A 23,286-nucleotide genomic window follows, 5' to 3' on the forward strand; every position below is an offset into this window, starting at 1 on the left:
TGCAAGGTATTATAAACACACTTAAGATATATTCATTATTTCTAACTTAAAAAAAACCAACAATGCAAATTATTCTCATTTTTCAGATAAAACAAGTGAGACCCAGAGACTTGCTCAAGTTACAAAAGCTACTTATGTGTTTAGAATTCATGTCTCTTAAGCGTGCACCAACATGACCATAAAAAACGCCAAATTAACACATAATCTATTTAACAACTTCAACATTCAAGCTTTTATATACCACATTTAAGTATATTCTGCTAGTATACTAATTTACAATTAGCATACATTCAAATGACTGTATGTTCACTATTTCTTGACTTTTGATGCCAAACCATGTAATCCCTTTCTTGATCATTTTCTCTCAAAGAATGTTGGAAACTTTCATTTTCTACCAGTTTTTCTGGCATTACATTTGTGAACTTTGGCTCTTATTGCATGCTACTTAATAATAATGTATATTATTTTCCATTTACTGAGGCATTCCATTCTAGCTCCTAGCATAGTTCTTTGGCCAATCAGGTTTCCTGAATGCAAGACAAAATATTTGAACATTTGCAACTTTGTAACTAAATGGAGTGTTCCCCTATAAGAAAAGTAATTTGTAAATATATTAAAAGGAAAACCTGTCAAAAAGTGAGTGACTGGAGCAAAGACGGTTTCACTGATTTATCTGGACAGTGACATTGTAAGCATTCATGGTGGCTCACGCCTGTAACCTCAACGCTTTGGGAGGCTAAGGCAGGAAGGTCACTTGAATCCAGGAGATTGAGACCAGCCTGGACAACATAGCGAGACTCTGTCCCTCCCTACAAAATTAAAAAACAAACAAACAAAAAAACCATGAGTGGTGGCACGTGCCTGTGGTCCCAGCTACTTGGGACGCTGAGGCAGGCGAATCACTTGAGCCCAGAAGTTTGAGGCTGCAGTGAGCCACAGTCTTACCACTGCACTCCAGCCTGGGAGACAGAGTGAGACCTCAGCTAAAAAACAAAAACAAAGAAATCGCCCCCAAACCCCAGAATTCCTATGTTAATAAATAGCCTTAGAATCTGACCTTCAAATAATAGACCATGTTGGAGTTTAAAAGGCTTGGGTAAATAGATGTGGGGGCATGAAGGTGACTGTATTATTTTCAAAATATTCCAGAGTGTTTTAAACATTTGTGGAATAGAAAACAAATTTGCTCAGGGATAACTTCCTTTACTGAATGTGAGTACGCCCACCAAAATGTCCACTATAAACTTCAGGGCACCATCTCTTCCATTTAAGAACTCTCACTGGAGACTACCTGTGATTTTTCCAGGATTCCAATTCTCTTTCCATCCATTGCTACTGTTTTAGTCCTTCAATAATCCTTTTAATCTTATCCTTATTTCTCACGCTTCCGGTCTCACAATTCAACAACTACCCTTGAGCAGTTAATTTCCAATGACATGTCTCGAATCTGAACCTCACTTGCAAACTTCAGACTCACTTTTCCAACCAACTGATGGTTGGAATTACACCTGTATGATAGGCACCATAACATCTAAATGTCCAGAATTGAACTGGCATTTTGTCCCAATAAAGCCTGTTCTTTGCCTTGTATTCTCTCAGTTAAATGGCATTAGCCTTCTCTTTCTCCTCCAGCTCAAATCTTTAGAACTCCTTCCACTCCCAGTTATGGATTTCTGGTGATTCTACCTCTATCATCTCTCTTACAGCTATCTCTTTCATATTCTTACTGCCACTATCTTGTTATTAACCCTACCTAAACTATGAAAATAATTTCCTAAGTGGCTCAACCTTGCACAGAGCTGTCAGAGCAACCTTTTTAAAGCACAGCTTTGATCAGGTCTCTTTTTTTTTTGAGACGGAGTCTTGCTCTGTCGCCCAGGCTGGAGGGCAGTGGCATGATCTCGGCTCACTGAAAGCTCCACCTCCCAGGTTCATGCCATTCTCCTGCCTCAGCCTCCCGAGTAGCTGGCACTACAGGCTCTCGCTACCATGCCCGGCTAATTTTTTTCTATTTTTTTTAGTATAGTAGAGACGGGGGTTTCACCGTGTTAGCCACGATGGTCTCGATCTCCTGACCTCGTGATCCGCCCGCCTCAGCCTCCCAAAGTGCTGGGATTACAGGAGTCAGCCACCGTGCCCGGCCGATCAGGTCTCTCTTTATAAGATTCTTCTCGAAAGCCTACAGTAGTGGTTCTCAAGGGTCAGCATGCATCAGAATCACCTGAAGACCTTGTTAAAACATAGATTGTTGATTCAGTAAGCCTGGGGTAGAGGCTGAAAATCTGCAGTTTGAACAAGTTCTCAGGTGATGCTGATGCCAAAAGCAGAATCATTAAAATGTTAACAGTGTTATTCTATGGAGATTGAAATTACAAGCAATTTCTTTTTTACTTGTTGTGTCATGCTTTTTAAACAATATGTATTACAAAAAATCCTACTTGTTTTTAGAAAAGTTAAAAAGATTTAAAAGTCTAAAAATCACAATAAAAAATCCTTAGTATATCATTGGACATACATCAAATTTTTTCAAAACTAATGGTACATTAATGGTCTTTTAAAAAAGAAATAATAAAGAAAAACTCAAAACATTAAAAAAAGAAATTAAAAAGCCATATAAATTCAGATGTCCAACAATAAGCATTAAATAAACCATACCATTTTTTAGGTGTACATAACAATGGAATACTATGCAACTGTAAAATACATAATCTGACATAAGATGACAAATTACACAGAAAAAATTATGCTGCAAAATATGATGTCATTAAATGCAAGTTTGCATAAATGCATAGAGAAAAGAATATATATATATTATCAAAGGTTACTTTTACCTCTGGTGATGGGATTAAAATTTTTTTTTTTAAATAGGTGACTTTGGTATTTCTTTTTGTCCACATTTCCTAATTTAATAAAATAGTGAATATACTCAACTTGTAATAAAGTTCTATTTTTAAAAATTTCTGTACACATTATTAGAAATCTATTGATAGCTATAAGCATGAAGGTAAATAAGATTTAAGGTCAAACAATTTTTAAAAAGATTCCCCAAGTAGTCACCTTGGAAAGCTACTAACTTACTCCAATGATGTGTTAAATTATTTTTGTAAGTGCTTTGAGTTATGAACCTCATCAACAAAATCTGTGTACATTTACAGTCACATCCAGTTACTTTGCCTTAAGATGTTATCATACAATATGACCTACACTACTTGTTTGCTGTGAATAGTTTATGGCTATTCCACAAAAAAAACTAACCTTAAGTAATTTTTTTCCTGTTTTATTGAGGCACAACACACATATGTAAAATACACTAATCTTAAATATCCAGTGAATTTTCACACCCATGTAATCACTATCTAGGTGAAGATACATTTCTAGCACCCCAGAGGGTTCCCTCAAGCTCCTTTTACCAATCTTCATTTCCTAGAGGTAATCACTATTCTGGCTTCTTCATCAGAAGAGTTTGGCATGCTCTTGACCTTCATATAAATGGAATCATGCAGTGTGTAAGTATTTTGTGTCTCACGTTTTTTGTTCAACATAGTGTCTGTGAAATTTGTCCATGCTGTTGCCTTATCAGTTCATTATTTTTAAATGTTGTGTAGTACGTAGTAGTCCACTGTATAAATACAGCCCAATTTACCTATCCTTTCTCCTCTTAATGGGGCATTTGGGCTGTTACCAGTCTGGAGGCTATTATTTAGAATGTCACTATGAACATTCTTGTACCGTTTAGTGAACGCTTGCCCTCACTTCTCTTGAGTACATTTCTAGGAGTGCAAATACTGAGTCATAGGGTTTAATTTTAAAGGAAACTGCCAAGGTTTTTAATACTTCTCTCAGCAATGCCTGAGCATTCCAATGCTCCACATTTAGTGTGATCAGTCTTTTAAACATCAGTCATTCGAGCAGGAGTGAAACATTCTTTGCATTTCCCTGATGACAAATGATGCTGAATCTCTTTTCACGGACTTATCTGCCATTTATCTTTCTTTTTGAATTGTCTTTTCAAGTCCCTGGGTCACATTTTAAAAACTGGATTGTCTTTTTGTTACTGGTTTGTGCGAATTATTTATACATTCTGAAGGAATTATGTATATATTCTGAACTGAGCCTTTGGTCAGATATATGTGTTGCAAATATTTTCTCCTCTATGGCGTACTTTCACATTTTCTTAATGAAGTCTTCTGAAAAGCATAGGTTTTTAATTTTGATGAAGTTTATCTTATACATTTTTATGTTTAGTCTTTTGTGTGTCCTAAGAACCACCCAAGGCCACATAGGTAAGATTATCCTATGTTTTCTTCTAGAAGCACACTTGAGTCTTTTGATGAACAAAAGTTCTTAGTTTTAATGAGGTCTATCAAATTGCTTTCTATTTATGGTGCTTTGGCATTCTGTTTAAGACATCTTTGCGTACTCCCAGGACAGGAAGCTATTACCTATGTTTTCTTCTAGAAGCCACTGTTTTGTCTTTTTTGTTTGTTTGTTTTTTCCATTTTTTTCTCTGTGCTTTAGTTTGAGTATTTTCTACTGATCTTTTTTCAAGTTCACTAATTCTGTCTTCTCACTAGTTCACTAATTCAGTGTTCAGCCTGCTGTTAAGCCCATCCAATGTTAATTTCAAATATATTTTTCAGTTCAAGAATATCCATTTGACTCCTTTTAATTATAGACTCCAATTCTGTCAGAATTTTCTATCTCTTCATTCATTTTTCTTTTTTTTTCAAGACATTTATAATACTTATGTTAAAATCCTTGACTACTAACTGCAACACCTGGATCATCTGAGTTTGCTCCTATTACCTATTTGTTCTCTTGATTATCAGTACTCTTCCAGTTTCTCTGCATTTCGTATAACGTTTGACTGTATGCCAATTGTGTATACAAGAACAAAAGAGACTTAAGATGATTGATAGTATTTTCCTCTAGAGAGTTTGCCTTTTCCATTGTTGGGATCTGATCTCCTCAATCCAATTAGCAACTAAAAATGGATCGGGACTCAGTGGGTGCGGTGGCTCACACCTGTAATCTCAGCACTTTGGGAGGCCGAGTCGGGCGCATCACGAGGTCAGGAGATCAAGACCATCCTGGCTAACATGGCGAAACCCCGTCTCTACTAAAAATACAAAAAATTAGCCAGGCGTGGTGGCGGGTGCCTGTAGTCCCAGCTACTTGGGAGACTGAGGCAGGAGAATGGCGTGAACCCAGGAGGTGGAGCTTGAAGCAAGCCAAGATTGTGACACTGCACTCCAGACTGGGTGACAGACTTAGACTCTGTCTTGAAAAAAAAAAAAATGGATTGAGACCTAGTTGCAATTTTAAGTTCACAATGAACTGGTTTGGTTTTCCCAGTTCCTTGAGTGTGTCTCTCTATATTCAGACAGAAAATATGAAAGGTTTCCATCTCCTCAGCAGTTAATACTTGCCCTATACAGTATCAAAATCTGACAATTATCTTGAATGGAAAACCAGTCATGTTTGATATACTAGGTAGGTCTCCCTCTAATAGGTCTTTTTCCTAAGCATTGCAGGAATATGGGATATTTCACTTTGCCTTTCCAGTTCAGCCTTATTCTCTGGTAGCACTTATCTCTCTAGCCTTAAATGTTCTATCTCTTGGAGGTTGTAAACTCAGTCTTTAATTTCCTGCTCTACAAAATTCAAAATCTGGCAAATGACTTGAGGAGACCTGTGGTGTGAAAGTAACATGTCTCTCCCTCTACCAGGACTTCGCCTGCTAGCATTCTGCCTCTCTAGTCTATCCCAAGTCTCTTGCACTACAAGACTCGGCCAATATCTCATGGTAAAAATGAGCCATGCAATTAGAGCTCCTCTAAATGCTAATATCTCTACATCTGCCCTCATGTTTGTCAAGCTGCCAACGATTTCATTTTCTTTCATACCTAGTCCTGCAGAAAGGCCTCAAGAGTTTCTTTCTCCCAGTGAAGTCCACCTGCTTGTGCCAATGATGAATCCCAATCTGTACCCAGAATCAATATCCCCCGGGAAGAAAATTACCAGTAATCTCAGCTTATCTAGAAAGGGTTCTTTCCTCTTAGGAATTATAGTTAATAAAGAGCTTGATGATTCCACAGTCCTCCAATGTCCTTAAAAGTATGATTTTTGTATTTTATCCAGTGTTTTCTAGTTTTTGAGTGGGACAGATTTCTTGGGGGCTGCATACTGCATACAACCTAGAAGAGGCCCTTGATTTTGAAGAGTTTTTAAAAGAAAATGGAATACAATTGCAAAGCAGTTCCAAAAAAAATGTTTCAATAAGTTCTTTGAGAAATGGCAGCTTTTAAATACATATGTAATTTTGAAGGAGAGAATATTCATTTGTACTTTAAAATTCTAGAAGCTCAGTTTAAAAGATTAATTACACTACATAATCACACATCGTCTTAAAGGTATTTTAACATTTTAGAAACATTAGAAAATTATTCATTAGGCTGGGCACGGTGGCTCACACCTGTAATGCCAGCACTTTGGAGGCCGAGGCAGGTAGATCACGAGGTCAAGAAATTGAGAACATCCTAGCTAACATGGTGAAACCCCATCTCTACTAAAAATACAAAAATTAGCTGGGCGCGGTGGTGCACGCCTGTAGTCCCAGCTACTCGGGAGGGTGAGGCAGGAGATTAACTTGAACCCGGGAGGCAAAGGTTGCAGAGATCCAAGATCCTGCCACTGCACTCCAGCCTGGTGATAGAGCAAGACTCGGTCTCAAAAAAAAAAAAGAAAGAAAATTATTCATTAAAGACGAAATGTGCTGTGGTTATACCAGTGATATTTATCTATGAGCAACTGTGTCATTTCGGGGAGGCTGCTACTTGACCTACTTTTATTTATTTCAGTATATCGTAATTAAAGATGCTTTTCATTACCAGATATAAGTACACTTGATAATTACATCTTCAAAATACATTCTGAAATGTTGATCTCAGTTTTTTTCTTACTTTCTGAAAAGACATACTTTACATGTATATTGTTTTAAAGTTTACAGACCAATTTATAAATATTAAATTTTGTCAAACTACAACAAAGATGTAAATGCTTCAATAACTTGCCTATAGATAATTCTTCCTACACTATGCCATCTTTCAGCTTTTTATCTCTATAATGCCATATTTACCTTGTTGCTATGCTTCAGCAGTTTAAAGTCAATTAAAGAGCTCTAGGTAGGCTGGGGGTGGTGACTCATGCCTGTAATTCCAGTACTTTGAGAGGCTGAGGCGGGTGGATCACCTGAGGTCAGGAGTTTGAGACCAGCCTGGTCAACACGGCAAAACTCCGTCTCTACTAAAATACAAAAATTAGCCAGGCGTGGTGGCAGGCACCTGTGATCCCAGCTACTCCGGGAGCCCAGGAGGTGGAGGTTGCAATGAGCTGAAATTGTGCCACGGCACTCCAGCCTGGGCGACAAGAACGAAACTCCATCTAAAAAAAAGTTGGGGGGAGGGGGCGGGGCGCGGTGGCTCACGCCTGTAATCCCAGCACTTTGGGAGGCTGAGGCGGGTGGATCACGAGGTCAGGAGTTCGAGACCAACCTGGCCAACACAGTGAAACCCGGTCTCTACTAAAAATATAAAAATTAGCCGGGCGTGGTGGTGCGCGCCCGTAGTCCCAGCTACTCGGGAAGCTGAGGCAGAAGAATCGCTTGAACCCAGGAGGCAGAAGCTGCAGCAAGCCGAGATTGCCACACTGCACACCAGAGCCCAGGTGACAGTGTGAGACTTCATCTCAAAAAAAAAAAAAAAAAAAAGTTTGGGGGAGGGCTCTAGCCCTGGAGTAAAAAAAACACACAACTTTTTTTAAGATTAGCTACAATTCTGCATTTATCTGATTTCATATCATCTAAATTCCATGTAATCTCTATTTTCATTACAAAAAATTTCAAACATATACCTAAGTATGCAGAAAATTATAACAAACCCCCATGTACCTTCATACCCCACATCAATAATGATCAATTCATGGTCAGTTGCGTCTCATCGACACCCATATCCATTTCCTCTATTTCCACCCCTCTGCCCCAGACTTATGTTGAAAATAAAGCTCAGGAATAGTACAACTTCTTTGTAAATATTTCAATATGTATATTTAAACAAGGATTCTTTCTAAACACAAACACAATAATATCATTATACTTAAAAATAAATATTTCCTTAATATACAGCGTTCACATTTCCCTAACCCATAAACACTTATTTCCCTGGCTGCTGCAAAGACACATGTAATCAAATAGCAAAGCAGTGTCCTCTTTTGCCACTAGATGGTACTATTGCATAAATTTTAGACTTTAAGTAATCCGGTTGGAGGAGACCTACTTTTTGCTGTTTTTTTTTTTTTTTTTTTTTTTCCAGACAGACCGGGTCTGGCTCTTTTGCCCAGGCTGGAGAATCCTCCCACCTCAGCCTTCCAAGTAGCTAGGACCACAGATGTGTGCCGCACCTGGCTAATTTTTGTATTTTTTTGTAGAAACAGTCTTGCCATGTTTCCCAGGCTGGTCTCAAATTCCTGAGCTCAAACAATCCTCCTGCTTGGCCTCCCAAAGTGCTAGGATTGTAGGTGTGAGTCACGGTGCCCAGCCTCCTTTTGCCTTCTTTGGGAGTAAAGAGATTAATGACCAGGAAATGTGATTCGAGTTTATATAAGGTATTACAAAGTCTAGCAAGTGATTTTGGGAGAAATAACCATTGTGTGGATTAATTTTAATCCGCAGTAGGAAGTACCAATGGTTTCAAAAGTGTCTACACAAAACAATATTCTAAGACAAAATAAACAGGTCATGGTTTATGCTCTTTCACAGCATAAAACCTTAAAAAGAGATATAATTTCATTATAGGGCTGTAATTGTTATGGTAGCACATGTCCAATTCTAAGGAAATACGTTAATGGATTCACAAGATGTCTGTTGAAGTACATGCTGAGTAAAATAAAATTTATGGTTGGTTTCAGGTATATCTGAAGTGCCACTATTCCTGATGTATATAGGTTGCGCATTCTAAATCCAAAAATTTGAAGTCTGAAATGCTCCAAAGTCTTGAGCTTTCTGAGCACCAACATGACACTCAAAGGAAATGCTCAATGGAGCATTTCAGATTTTGGATTTTCGAATTACGAATGCTCAAGAAGTTTAATACAAATACTTCAAAATCTGAAAAAATATAAAATCAAAACACTTCTGGTCTGAAGCAATTTTGGGTAAGGAATACTCAACTTGTATTATACCACACACATAAATGATCAACTAGATATTCCACTGCAGAAATTTGAGGGTGTGACTTCTATTGTCACTCTGAGAGACATTCCACTTCAGTGTGGAGATGGATCTAAGGGTAAGTTACATTGTCTCTCAAATATGAGTTTTGAATTTGCTCAAGGAATTAAACAGAAACTTTAAAAAAGAGATCTCAGAGTTCTACACTACAAAACAGACAAGTACTATCTAAAAAGGTCTGCCAGGAGGAGTTCTCTGCAAAATATACCATACTAAAGTAGATGAAGGAATATTTTAACTCTGTATTTTAAAACTTTTAAAAACACATGCCAAGTATAACGATTTGAAATGTAATGTGCTGATCAATGTTAAAATACCAAACTACTCTTTTTTAACCTGTTAGGCAACTAATGCAAGTCTTTTTAGGTCACCTATAGTTTGTGGAAAGAATAAAATGTTTGTTTATAGTCCATCTTATTTCCCAAGGGATTTGAAGTAGGTATCTTGGATGTCCGTCATTGCTGGGGACAATTTTACCACAGAAGAGGATAATTAGAGTAGAAAAGATTGACAGAGGGATGGAAAGAGAGAATAGGACACATGAGCAAAGGTTGAGCTGTGATGACACTGAATATAAAGGGTAAAAGAGAAGCAGAAACAGTTACCTCAGTGACACACAAAAATCTGGAGAATAAGGTAAACCTTGAAATGCACAGGAAAAAAACTAGGATAGAATAGGAAATTAGTAAGGAATAAGAGTAGTGAGCAGACAGGAAGAACTGGGCCAGGAACTCAAATGTTAAAATAGCCAAGAGGCAGAAACAACACAAAGCAGGAAGATTTTATTTCTTATAAAGGAAGTAACTTGTTTTTTTTTTTTTTTTTTTGAGAACGGGGTATATTGCCCAGGCAGGTCTTGAGCTCCTTGCTTCAAGCTATCCTCCTGCCTCTGCCTCACTAACAGCTGGGATTACAGGCCTGAACCACCACACCCGGTGGAAGTAACATTTTTGTTGATGATGTCCAATTCTATGAAGTTATTAAATTCAGTCAGAAGAGAATCTGCCTAAGTGGGAATTAAAACGGCTAAAGTTTTAACCTCAATTATTTTTAAACTAGAACATTTTCCCCACTACAGACTATTTTCTAACTTTTCTTGGAGGTTATCAGAACTTTTCAGTACTATTTGGCAAGCCAATTTTAGGGCTTGAAGGTGCCATGGAAATCATCTGGACTAGCATGTGATGCCTGTACTTGCCAAATAAGACGACTTCAGTCCTGAAGAATATACAGAGGTCATATAGCTCAGTTTGTGGGAAAGCCAGGGATAGAACCAGGTACTGACTTTCAGTTCATGGCTCTTCCCAGTAGGGTATCCTGATTTTCTTGATGATCTATCATTGCAGCACTTAAGGGGCGGCAAGATCTGAGGGAGTTGGGGAGGAAGGCTATACTTAATATTCAAGATATATTCTAAAATCATGAGGCTAGTTTCTATGAACTACACAGAAAACCTTGCCTCGGTATAGTGATGCTGTATTTGGTCTCTTCTCTTTAATCTTAAAAAGAACTAAGAACTAACTAGCCATTGGAGTTTTACACTTATTTGCTTTATATGATTCACTGAATGAATTCAATATATCTTATTTAAAAATATAAATGCTAACTTTTGCAAGAAAGAGTTTACATATTATTGCTTAATTTAAAATACACTTTTAAGTAAAGTGTCTTACCCCAAGTTTACAAGAGGGAATACTGAATAAAAATGGATAAACTACAATTAAAAGTCACAGTCTTGATACCTTCATATTAGATGCCTCAGTTTCCAGTTTTGTAAGATGATTGGAATTATCTTCTAGCTCTTGTCGAAGATTTGAGTTCTCCATCTTCAGTGCCTCAACTTGCTTTAACAACTGATCATATGAAGCTGCAGCCATCCTTGGCTACCCTTGGACCTATAAGGTTAAAAAGGATTTTGAAATTCACTACTAAAAAATTTAGTGGCTGCTTGTTTTTAAAGAAAGGGGTAAAGGAAACAAAACTCTTAAGACGTTTAAGAAGAACTGTGTTAACATGCTAGTTTTTGGTCTCAAAACAATATTGTTCAAGTAGCAGCATCTTTCTAAGAGGATGAAACAGTGGAGTCTTAGTTCAAGACAAATGAAATTAAAATAGAAGAGAGAACTTTAGCTGTGTCTGAATACATCTGCCTTCTCACGGATGGATTAAACTTTCTATCAAGTAATAATTTCTTCAAGGTTTTAAAGATATTTTACCCATTCTTACAGGCAAAACTTAGGAAATATAATTATGATAAAAAATTTATATTAGTAATACTATTTTATTTCTGAATTTTATCTGATAGTCACAGAATTTTAGAGCCAGAATGGATTAATGAGATTACATATTCCATTTCACACTTTTCATTTGATAAAAGGCTAATAATCTTACACATCCTCCATGGCGAAATAGTTCTGAAGTTCTAAGATCTCATTAAAAGGCAATCATTTAACAAAATGGACATGAAGGAGAGCGTTAAATGAAGACTTTAAGCCTTTTTGATAGGAAGATGGTAAATAAAAATTACTAACATAAAGTTCAATCACATTTATTCAAACGGTTGACTATAACAGCCCATGCTGTGGCATATGTGGTCTTGGTATCTGCTGTGCTCAAACTGAGGCCAAAAGACACCTAAAGAGAATGGATGACCTTAGGAGTACAGACTGTCAAAGAGAAATGAAGCAGAGTCTGGCAGTTATTATGACTGCGAAAGAAGAGGGGAGACAAAGAAGATACAAAAGACAGCCAGGTAAGCGGACCTTAGGAAGAATTATAGAATGTTAGGAGTTAATATTAAGATTAACCAAGTAAGATTCAGGAGATCCACATTCTCTTTTTAGTTTAGGTCAAATCATTTCAGAATACATAAAATCCTGCCTATCTTAATTATTTAATAGCTAAAATGTATTAAGTAGTTTGCACTTAAGCAATACTTAAAGATCTTGACATTAAAAAAAATGCCTCTGTAATATGAAATCCACTACACAGAATAAGGCCGACAGGTTGTTAACACTGGCTAGTCACGACAATATTGGAGTTCAGCAATTGAAAGACTCTACCAAAGGAAATCAAGGGACTTATCTTAGATCTAGTTAGTTCTACAGTGCTAGAATCAACAGTAAACCTGGTACAATCCAGTGACATTTGAGGAGAAAGGGGAGTCCTGCAGGCGGGGATCACCTACAAAAGTCTTTGGTTGAAAAAAATTGAGTCTTGTGTGTTAATTTCAGGCCTGGTCATGATTTAATCTTTGCCCTTTCATTTTAATTCATTTCACAATTTGTAAATGAACATTTACAATCTGCTTTAACATAACTTACAGTAATATTATTAGGATTAATAAAAAAAGGTAGGCTAAAAAATAAAAGTACTATGTAAATATAAGTTATATTATGAAAATATACATGTAACATAACCTCTTCAGTAAGATATAGTGTTCACCCACAGTTAAGAAGACTCCTCCTCTGACCAATGGACAAGGGGTGAAGAAGTAATGCAGTCAAAAGAGACATCTCAAAAATAAAGGAAAAACCCACAGGAGTGATCATTATTTTGTTTTACATCTTATTAATAAGCAGGTCTGAAAATACCCAGCACATTATAAACCATATGACAGAGGTAGGGATCTGACAGAATTTGAATAATGTGAACCTTAAAATTTCTCATTTCAAATAAAATTAACAGGTAGTTTTACATCAAAATAATAAAACAAAATAAGAGAAAAGGTAATAACAGAGAAAAAAATGGGCACACACAAGTTTATTGAGACATAGAAGTTATAACCTTACACAACCACATAAACAGCCAGATGGGCAAGATGAGCAGAGACTGCTAAAAGTACTCTTTATTACAGGAATAAAAAAATCACCTCTTCAGATGAACAATTAAACTTTTATCATCTTTTTTTCCCCTAACTCCAGAATCCCAATCATTAAAGTTCTTTCTGCTCTAGAAAGAATCTAATTTTATGGAAAAAATAAGATGTTTCATGGAAGAATACCCAACCTTATATTGTTTTAGGATGCTGCAGCCATCCCTCCCTAACCTAAAACTTGTGAAGTCATACAAAATTTGTGAAGTCATAAATTTACTTTGGAATGCCTTTTTTGCAATTACAAGAATTGCATACCAAATGTATCTTTAAAACATTTTTTAAAATTTGAAACCTGTGTGATCACATTATAGCTGCCACACACAATGAAATGGGGAAAACTTCCCAATCTTTCACTTTACTGAGGGCATGCAAACCTCTCAATTTGTTTTTCTGCAGTTAAGATGACCACTAAAGACACTGCTCCACCTTGTAAGTGTGGGGTAGTGGAGAAGAAAGCACAAGGACTGTTATCTAGACTTTTATTCAAATGTTCATTAGAAAACAAATTTACAAGTATTGTAAGAAATTAAAGCAAGGAAGCAAAAAATTTCAGGCTGGCAAAAGATAATCAGAATTAAATGTGGAGGATTATTATTTTCAGAAGTTTGAGATCACTTCTTTTTTACATTAGTGGAGCTTCTTTTATTGTTTTGTTTTTATAGAAAAACAAAGATATATTTTCCGGCATTTTTAGATGAAATGAAGTAAGAGGAAAATATGAATAAGGCAGGAATGCAAAAGAATCATAAAAGATGACTCTGCTCAATTCTATGCAAATTTGAAAACCTGAAATAATTTACTAGAAGATATAATCTATCAAAACTGATCCCAAAAGAGATGAAAAATCTAATACAATTTACAATGAAAAAGTCACTATTAGAAAATCAATTATATCATTTAACATAATAGATCTACATGGGAAAAAATCATATGTTCATGCCAAAGATGAAGAAAAGACACTTTACCCATTTAATACCCATTCTTGTTGAAAATACTGAATAAAAAAAGAACATTTCCTTAACATGCTCTATCAGCCCCAAGGCCAAAAGCATACTTAATGTGGAAACACTGGATATAGTCCTACAGTCAGGGTACCATTCTATTAGTCATAATATTAGTCAACACAAATTAATGAATAAAATTAGAAAAAAATTAGAAAGGGAACATTATTCACAGATAACATAATTATATACCTGGAATATACAAAAGCATCAATGAAATATTATAATAATATAATTTGGTAATATAGTATAGTACAAAATATACAGAAATCATTCCTTTATAGGGGAGAGAAACCAGACAGAAGATAACTGAAAGAAAAGATCCCATTTACAATAAAAAATGAAAATATCTGGGCATAAACTGCACAAAAAGAGTCCAAAACATACATGAGAAAGATAGAAAAGTAGACTTCAACAAATGGAAAGACATCTCTTATTCTGTTATACCAAGATTCAGCAACATAAAAATGCCATTTCTCCCTAAGCTAACTTATAAATTTTACAGTCCCAATAAAAATACTATATAAAGTTTTTGTTTATTTTCTGCAGCTAGACATTTAAAAAATTGAAAATATGTAAGAAGAGCAGGGAGTAAACCAACTACATATTAAAATATTGTACAAAGCCTTTATAATTAAAACCATGTAAATGTAGTTAACTATATTTACCAATAGATTAGTTTTTTTGTTTTGATAATTGTAGTAGGGATATATAAGATGTTGATCATCTGGGGAATCTGTAAAAGGTATACAGAAACTCTCTGTACTATTTTTCCAACTCTTCTGTAAGTCCAAAGTTATTTAAAATTAAAAGTTTTTTAAAAAGCTACAATACCGGTACATGAATAGATCAACCACGAGAACACAATGTTTAAAATCCAGAAGTAAATATATATAAATTCAGTGTATGATTAAAGTAGCATCTCAATACTTGTAAAAAGATGGAATTTGAAGTGGTGCTGGGAAATAGGACAGCCATGAGGAAAAAGAAAAAACTGCATCTATTCCTCATACAACACACTAGGATAACTTGCAAAAAGGAACAGAGATTTAAATGTTTGAAAAACATTTCACTGCTTATGAGAGCAGACTTTTATTTTTTTAAGTAAAGATATTTAAATGGTGTATACCCTCTTCAAAGGATGGTATGGAACATTTTAATTTTAATTTGTTTAATGGGTGTAAGACACACAGAGGGCCAAGTAGAGTTCTCTAAAGTAATGATGTCCATTACTAGACTAGGAGTAGTAAAGGGGATTCTTGGGGTACTTCAAACAAATGGGAAAGTTTCTATTTGCTATAAAAGCACAACTACATTAAAATAAATAGTGCACATCTATACAGTGAAATACTACATTGGTATTAAGAAGAATGAGGCTGATGTAAAAATGAGGTTGATGAAAAACAAAACAAACAAACAAACATAAAAAACAGGCAAAAGTCAAAAAAAAAAAAAAAAAAAAAAAAAGAATGCTGATCACTAATGTCTTATGTGGTTGGTCCCTCCTGTTCCAGGAAAAATAAAGGAGTGCATAAGGATAAAAAATATCACTTAAAGAACATACAAAAATACAGTCACTGCTTATAGAATCAAGTTATGGTGTCTGGTGGTAAGCCTTCCTTTTTATTACATACCCTTTGAAGAGTGTGAAAAGCAAAGCATTGGCCAGGTGGCGGTGGCTCACGCTTGTAACCCCAGCACTTTGGGAGGCTGAAGCGGGCGGATCACTTGAGGTCAGGAGCTCAAGACCAGTCTGGCCAACATGGTGAAACCTCATCTCTACTAAAAATACAAAAATTAGCCAGGCGTGGTAGCATATGCCTGTAATCCCAGTTACTTGGGAGGCTGAGGTGGGAGACTAGCTTGAACCCGGGAGGTGGAGGATGCAGTGAGCCGAGATTGCGCCACTGCACTCCAGCCAGGGAGGCAGAGCAAGACTCCATCTCAAAAAAAAAAAAAAGAAAAGAAAAAGAAAACCACCCAAAAGTTGGATTAAAAAAAAAACAAAACTAAGTATGATTAGAGAGAGGAAAAAGAAAACAACCTCCAAACATATTAAAGATTCTAGGGAGGGGGAACTAATTCAAGAAGCAACAGAAAAACCTTAATAGTTCTAAAACTATTAAAATACTGGACCAGGTGTGGTGGCTCACGCCTGTAATCCCAGCACTTTGGGAGGCCAAGGCAGGCGGATCACGAGGTCAGGAGATCGAGACCATCCTGGCCAACATGGTGAAACCCCGTCTCTACTAAAAATACAAAAATTAGCCGGGCATGGTGGCATGCGCAGTCCCAGCTACTCAGGAGGCTGAGGCAGGAGAATCACTTGAACCCTGCAGGTGGAGGTTGTTGCAGTGAGCCAAGATCGTGCCACTGCACTCCAGCCTGGGTGACAGAGCAAGACTCCTTCTCAAAACAAAACCAAAAACAATTGGAGCAGTAAGTATTAATATCTTTCCCCTCCTCCTCCAAATCCTTCAAAATACTGTATGTGAATGGTTTTACAAACACCTTCTACCAAACTTTTAAGGAACAAATCATTCCAATCTTATACAGATGCTTCCAAGGATGGAAGAATAGCAAATATTTTCCAATGCATTCCACGAAGCGAATCTAACCATGACATAAAGGTCAAAGATTGTGTCAAAAAGAATAATTATAAGCTAACATTTACAAATATTGGTTTGAAAAATCTAAACGAGATTATCAGGAAGCAGAATACAATAGCGTAAAGAAACTACAGCAGAATGAAGCTGAGTTTATTCCAGGAATGCGAGTAGAGTGCAATATAAGATCATTTATATGTGTCACTGGCTACATTAAAATACTAAAGAAAAACCATCTTAGACAAAGACAAAACTTTCCATAAAAACCTGGAAATAGGAGGGAAACTGTCAGAGCTAAAGCAAACTTCATTCTTTTTTTCTGAGACAGGGTTTTGCTCTGTCACCTAGGCTTACTGCAGCCTTGACCTCCCTGGCTCAAGTCTCAAGTAACCCTCCTGCTTCAGCCTCTAGAGTAACTGGGACTATAGACACAAGCCAACATGCCCAGCTAATTTTGTAAACCTCATTTTTTTTTTTTTCAAATAGATGGAGTCTTGCTCTGTTGCCCAGGCTGGAGTGCAGTGGCATGATCTGGGCTCACTGCAACCTCCCAGGTTCAAGCAATTCTCATGCCTCAGCCTCCCGAGTAGCTGGGATTACAGGGATGGGGTTTTACCTTGTTGGCCAGGCTAGTCTCAAACTCCTGACCTCAAGTGATCCGCCTGCCTCCACCTCCCAAACTGCTGGGATTACAGGTGCTCCACACCCAGCCATAAACTTCATTCTTAATAGTGAAATGTTACAGACATTCTCTTTAAAATCAGGAATAAGATGTCTACTATCCACACTTCCGGTCAACATAATCCTGGAAGTCCTAATTCACACAGTAAAATTTAAGAAAGACAAAGTGTAATCATTGGAAAGAAACAAAACAGAAAAATCTTAGAAATATAAAAATTTTATGCTTGCCAGATACAAAATCAATAATATACAAAAAAGTTTTAAATTCCAAGCAGAATTCAACTCATCCATTTTAATTTAATTCTTTTCTCTTCAACAACCCTTTTCGATTTCTCTTTCTCTTCCCTACTAAGGCCCCATTAGGTGCTGATATTCAGTCTTCTGTCTGCCATATTCTTTCCCCACTCTTTCTTTGCTTACATTCTGTAAATACCTACTTAACACTGGCTAGACCTATCCAAGCCCATACCAAGTGTGGGCAGGTCTCAAGATGCCCATCCCAATGACCAGAAGCAGGGGTTGGCAAGCATTTTCTGTAAGGGCCAGATAATAAATATTATAAAGCTTTGTGGGTCGTATGATTTCTGTTGCAACTACTTGACTTTGTAGCTGTAGCACAAAAGCAGCCCCAAACACATAAATAGATGGGCATGCCTGTGCTCTAATAAAACTTAATTTACAAAAACAGGGGGTTTAAAGCATAATTTCCCAATCTGGGTTTTCAAACACCCCAAGGTAACCCAAATAATTTCAAAGGCCATAGAGAAATTCCTAATACTAAAATTAGTATTTTACTTTTCAATACTAAATTTCCAACCTGCCACGTTGGAAAGAACAGAGAATTAGGAAGTCTTAGAATCCTTGATTTTTTTTCAGTGATCAATTTTAATTCCCACAATTTCTTCATCTTCCAGAAATTTGTTACAATGTCAATTTGAATGTCTCTTACTCTTTATGGCATTGTAAGCTCACATCTTTATTTTGTTTTTACTATCACTTTAATGGGGTCTTAGGCGAAAGAGGTGATAAATTAGGAAGATTAATTCACTAGCTTGAATAAGAAATTTCATTTTACATTTAGATCTCTAATTCATAAGGCATTTTTATTGTTGTGTATGGCATGAGTGTAGTGGTCTAACTTTATTGTGTTTCATATGGATAACTGAAAGCAGTAATAAATAGTGCAATTACATCAGCACTATTAAACAAACCATTTCTTTTCCACTGAATGGAAATGTATCTCTTATATGCTCAATTCTCATACTTAGAACTGTAACTATATTAATTTGAGACAGGCTCACATTTCCATACTCTTACTGTATCTCATGAATAATTTAGGCTCTGCAATCAAATTTTCCAGGGTTTTTCCCCCTCCAGAAAAAGGTTCTATGCCTCTATATCTTTCATATCAAATTTATCCCTGGGCTTTAGCAATTTGAGTTGCTGTGAATGACCACCACCACCCCACACCAAATACTGCTAATGGCCAGGCGTGGTGGCTCATGCCTGTAATCCTAGCACTTTGGAAGGCTGGGGCTGGAGGGTCACTTGAGTGAGACCAGCTTGGGTAACGGAGTGTGACCCCGTCTCTTAATAAAAGAAAGAAAAACAAATATTGTTAGTATATATAAAAGCTACTAATTCTATTTAACCCATAACCCTGTGTGGCCACCTTATCAAATGATTCTATGAATTCTAATAGGGTTTCCAGTGGATTTTCTGGGTATGCAATCATATAATCTGTAAGTGATGATACTTGTGACTCTTCATTCCTGCCATTTGAACCTCACTTCTTTTTCACGTTTTATTGTTAGCTGGAAACTTTAAAATGTCGAATAAACTATCTTATTCTCGATTTTAATAAGAATGGCATATTATTTCACTATTTAATATTCTTACTCTTAGATTTCAGTAAGTTTTTTTAACACGTTTAGGCATTTTCCTTTGAGTTTAAAGTTTTTGTTAGTAGTGGCTGCTGAATGTAAATAGCACTTTTTTGTATAATCATATTGTTTTACTTTTAATGTCTTGATGCAGTCAGTTATAAGATTTTTGAATGTTGACCCATCCTCCATTCCTGAAATAAACCCCACTTGTTCATGTTTTATTCGTTTACGAGCCTGTGGATTTTTCCATATTTCACTTACAATTTTTAAAGAAAAAATGTATAGTTTTAAATTTTTATAGTATTTTGAAATAAGGTTTTGAATTAAGCTTATGCTAGTTTGCAAAATGAACTGATAGATGTCTCATCTTTTTATATTGTCTGGAATAGTTTGAATAGTATCTATTCTTTGAAAGTCGGCTACAATTCAAATCAGAAGGTGCCTTTTTTCTTTTGTCTTATCAAACTGATGGATACTCAAAAGAGGTGCCATTTTAGAGCTAAGATTTTTTTAAAGTATTTGAAAGTTTTCTCTGTGTTTTACTCTTTTCATGCTTTCTCCATCTTGTTTAATTTTATTCATTAATAGTTCACTAGTAAACTATTTCTTTCCTCTAGTTTTTCAAATGTATTGTCAGAGTTGTATATATTCTGTCATTTAAAAATTCTTTATCTGAAGGTATCTTTTCTCACTGATGTTCTGTTTATCTTTTATTCCTTTAAACTTTCTAGGGTTTCATTTATTTTATTGGTGTTTACCAAAACAAACAAAAACATCAACATATCCTTTCCACTACTTTATTTTCTATTTTATCAATTTCTTTATCTTTACTAATTATATCCTCTTATTTTCCTTTGGTTTACTTTGTTATTTTTAATAGTTATTTAAAGTGAAAGGCTGGCGTGGTGGCTCACACCTGTAATCCCAACACTTTGGGAGGCAGGTCAGGAGTTTGAGACCAGCCTGGCCAACATGGTGAAATCCTGTCTCTACTAACAATACAAAAATTAGCTGGGCATGGTGGCACCCGCCTGTAGTCCCAGCTATGGTGTGGGGCACGGGGGTCGCTGAGGCAGGAGAATCGCTTGAGGTGGAGGTTGCCGTGAGCCGAGATTGCGCCACTGCGCTCCAGCCTGGGTGACAGAGTGAGACTCCGTCTCAACAAATTATAATAATAATAATAATAAAGTGAATATCAATTCATTTATTTCCTTACTTCACTTAAACATTCACTTATTAGTTTCTTCCTTAATAATATAAATTTTAAGGACATCAATTTTTCTCTTAGTACAGCCCTATCTACATTCCACAGGTTTTAGTATGAAGTGTTCCCCTCTTTATTTCTAGATAACTCATGACTTCCATCTTGATTTCCTCTTTGATCTAGGGGATACTTCAAAGATTCATCTCAATTGTTAGGTATATAAGGCTTTTTGAGTCATCTTTTTATTGTCATTGATATATTACTAGATTAACGGAAGACTATTGCTTATAAAATTGTTACCATTTGAAAATTTGTAAAGGTTTGCCTTGTCAAGAACATGACTAATTTTCATAAATATTTTACTAAAAATTTTTTAAAAGGAAAAGTATATAAAGTTCTATAACTGTTTGACTACAGCACATTATTTAAATCCTATACATGCCCTTATTTTTTGTGTATTTGATATGTGAAATTCAGAAAGCCTGTTATTTATTTAGTACTTACAATATCCCATGTACTGTAAACGCTTTCTATATATTAACTCATTTAATCCTCACAACCACCTATAAGGTAGGTGTTACTCATTTTTGAGTTAAGAAAAATGGAACTCCAAAATAGTAGATAACTTTCCTAAGAACAAAGATCAAGAGTCTACGCCAGAATTCAAATCTGTATTTGTTTTTAATGCTCATGCTCTTAAAGACTGTGTAACTTGTGTCTGGTGTTCACAATCTATTATATCTGATAATAGTCCACCTTCAAAACTTATTTCCTATTAAGTTCCAAGAAAACCTTCCTCAAGTAAGTCTCTCCTCACTTTCCTCTACAAACTATTTCTTACCTTTATATTTTTGTTTGTACCTCCTCCCCTTTCTGAATACCACATCCTTTTTTCCTCTGCTGTTATAACATATCCTTATCCTTCAAGGCCCTGCTCAGTTTCTTACACAAAACCTTCCTGACGTCTCTAGCCAATAATGAATCTTCCTGCTGGCTGAACAGTAAATACTATACAATTTGGCCTAACTGTCCTCTAATTATTCCATTTTACCTTGGGGTGTTTTGTCTTTCCAGCTGGAGCATAAACATCTTGAAGACAAGGTCTATATCTAATACTTAGCTTTTGTAATTCCCAAAATGCTTTACTCAGCGACAGCCACATAAAAGACAAATACACATGTAAGAATGAACAGAAAGGGTACATTATCAGCCACAGAGGGCAGACAACAGAAAGAGAGGGCACAAGTTCAGAGAATGTCCAAGATGACTTTTCCATCAAAAGACTAATACAATATGCCTTGTTATCCACAAGGTACCAAATTTAGGTATCTCAGCATTCACAAGGTACCAAGTATTAAGGGAGTGTTATGGGTTGAACTGTGTTTCATAAAAAGATATGTTACAGGTGTGAGCACAGTGGCTCACACCTGTAATCCCAGCACCCTGGGAGGCTGAGGTGGGAGGATCACTTGTAGACAGGAGGTCGAGACCAGCCTGTGCAATATAGTGAGACTCTGTCCTTATGAAAAAAATTAAAAATTAGCCAGCTGTGGTGGCATATGTTTGTAATCCTAGCTACTTGGGAGGCTGAGTTGGGAGGACTGCTTGAGTCCAGAAGCTACTCTAGCCTGCGCAACAGAGGGAAAAAAACAAACAAACAAAAAACCACCAAAAAATGTTATGTCAAATGTGACCTTGAGGACAGAGTCTTCATAAATGGATCAAGTTTGAGATGAGGTCATACTGGATTAAAGTGGGCCCTAAATTCAATGACTGGTAAGACAATGACAGATCAAGTTCCAATAAAGCGCCCACAGAAATGGTGTTACAACAAGTCTAAAAGATACAAAGAGAAATTTAATAAGGCTGTGTTGCTTTAACGTTTCTCAGTTTCTATTACAGACTATGTCAGAAGTAGCTGATACACTGATATAAATTAAGTGATGATAAAATCAAGACTCTAACTGAACAACGAATCTCTGCTTACCATCTTGGTTATCATTATATATTATACTATGCTTTAAATAAACTTGGTAAATGAAAACCTGAATTTACCAAAAGAAAGTAACACGCATTTGCAAAAGTAAAAATAACTAAAAAAATCCTTCAGCTTAAAAAAATGGAGAACCAGATGAGTATGCCTGTGTATGGCCCCACAAAGATGGCCAAATCCTAGTCCCCAAAACTTATGAATGTGTTACCTTACATGGCTAAAGGAACTCTGCAGATGTGATTAAGTTAAAGATCTTGAAGCAGATTTTCCTGGATTATCCGGGTGGACCCAATGTAATCACAAAGGTTCTTTTAAGAAGGAGGCAGAGAAGGGTCAGAGAAGAATATGTGACAAGAGCAGCAGTGGGTCAGATTCAGAGAGAGATTTAGAATGCTGCTGGCACTGAAGATGGAGAAAGAGGCCATGACACAAGAAGCTAAAGAAAAGCAAGAAAATGGACTCTTCCATAGAATCTCTAGAGGAAACGCAGAGCCACTGATATCTTGATTTTGGTCCAGTGAAAACCGTGTCTGATCTCCAGGACTGCAAGATAATACATTTGTGTTGTCTTAAACCACTAAGTTTGTGTTAATTTGTTACAACAGCAATAGGAAACAATGCCCTATAATCCAGTGATCCCTCTCCTAGGGATAAATCCAGTGAAACTGTTTCACTGGTCGATGTAATGATCTTAAAATATATCATAAATTCTTTGACCCTACTCCTTTAAGAGGTGGATCCTAATTCCTCTC

The 23,286-nt window shown here is 36.2% G+C and overlaps 1 protein-coding gene across 12 annotated transcripts in view; it reads right to left on the reverse strand.

The window, feature by feature from the left end:
- The window catches only part of APC (APC regulator of WNT signaling pathway), a 140,880-nt gene that overhangs the window by 82,287 nt on the left and 35,307 nt on the right, over positions 1–23,286 (reverse strand). For 7 of the 12 annotated variants that reach the window (XM_032156667.2, XM_058440614.1, XM_058440613.1 and 4 more), the window contains exon 2: positions 11,029–11,181. The exons of the other annotated variants lie outside the window; for them this stretch is intronic. In XM_032156667.2, the coding sequence (XP_032012558.1) occupies positions 11,029–11,163 (135 nt within the window). In that variant the 5' untranslated portion in view covers positions 11,164–11,181. The remainder of the gene's footprint in view (positions 1–11,028; positions 11,182–23,286) is intronic. 12 annotated transcript variants of the gene reach the window in all.

This window comes from Hylobates moloch, unplaced genomic scaffold, assembly GCF_009828535.3.
Source record: "Hylobates moloch isolate HMO894 unplaced genomic scaffold, HMol_V3 SCAFFOLD_6, whole genome shotgun sequence".
Taxonomy (NCBI): domain Eukaryota; kingdom Metazoa; phylum Chordata; class Mammalia; order Primates; family Hylobatidae; genus Hylobates; species Hylobates moloch.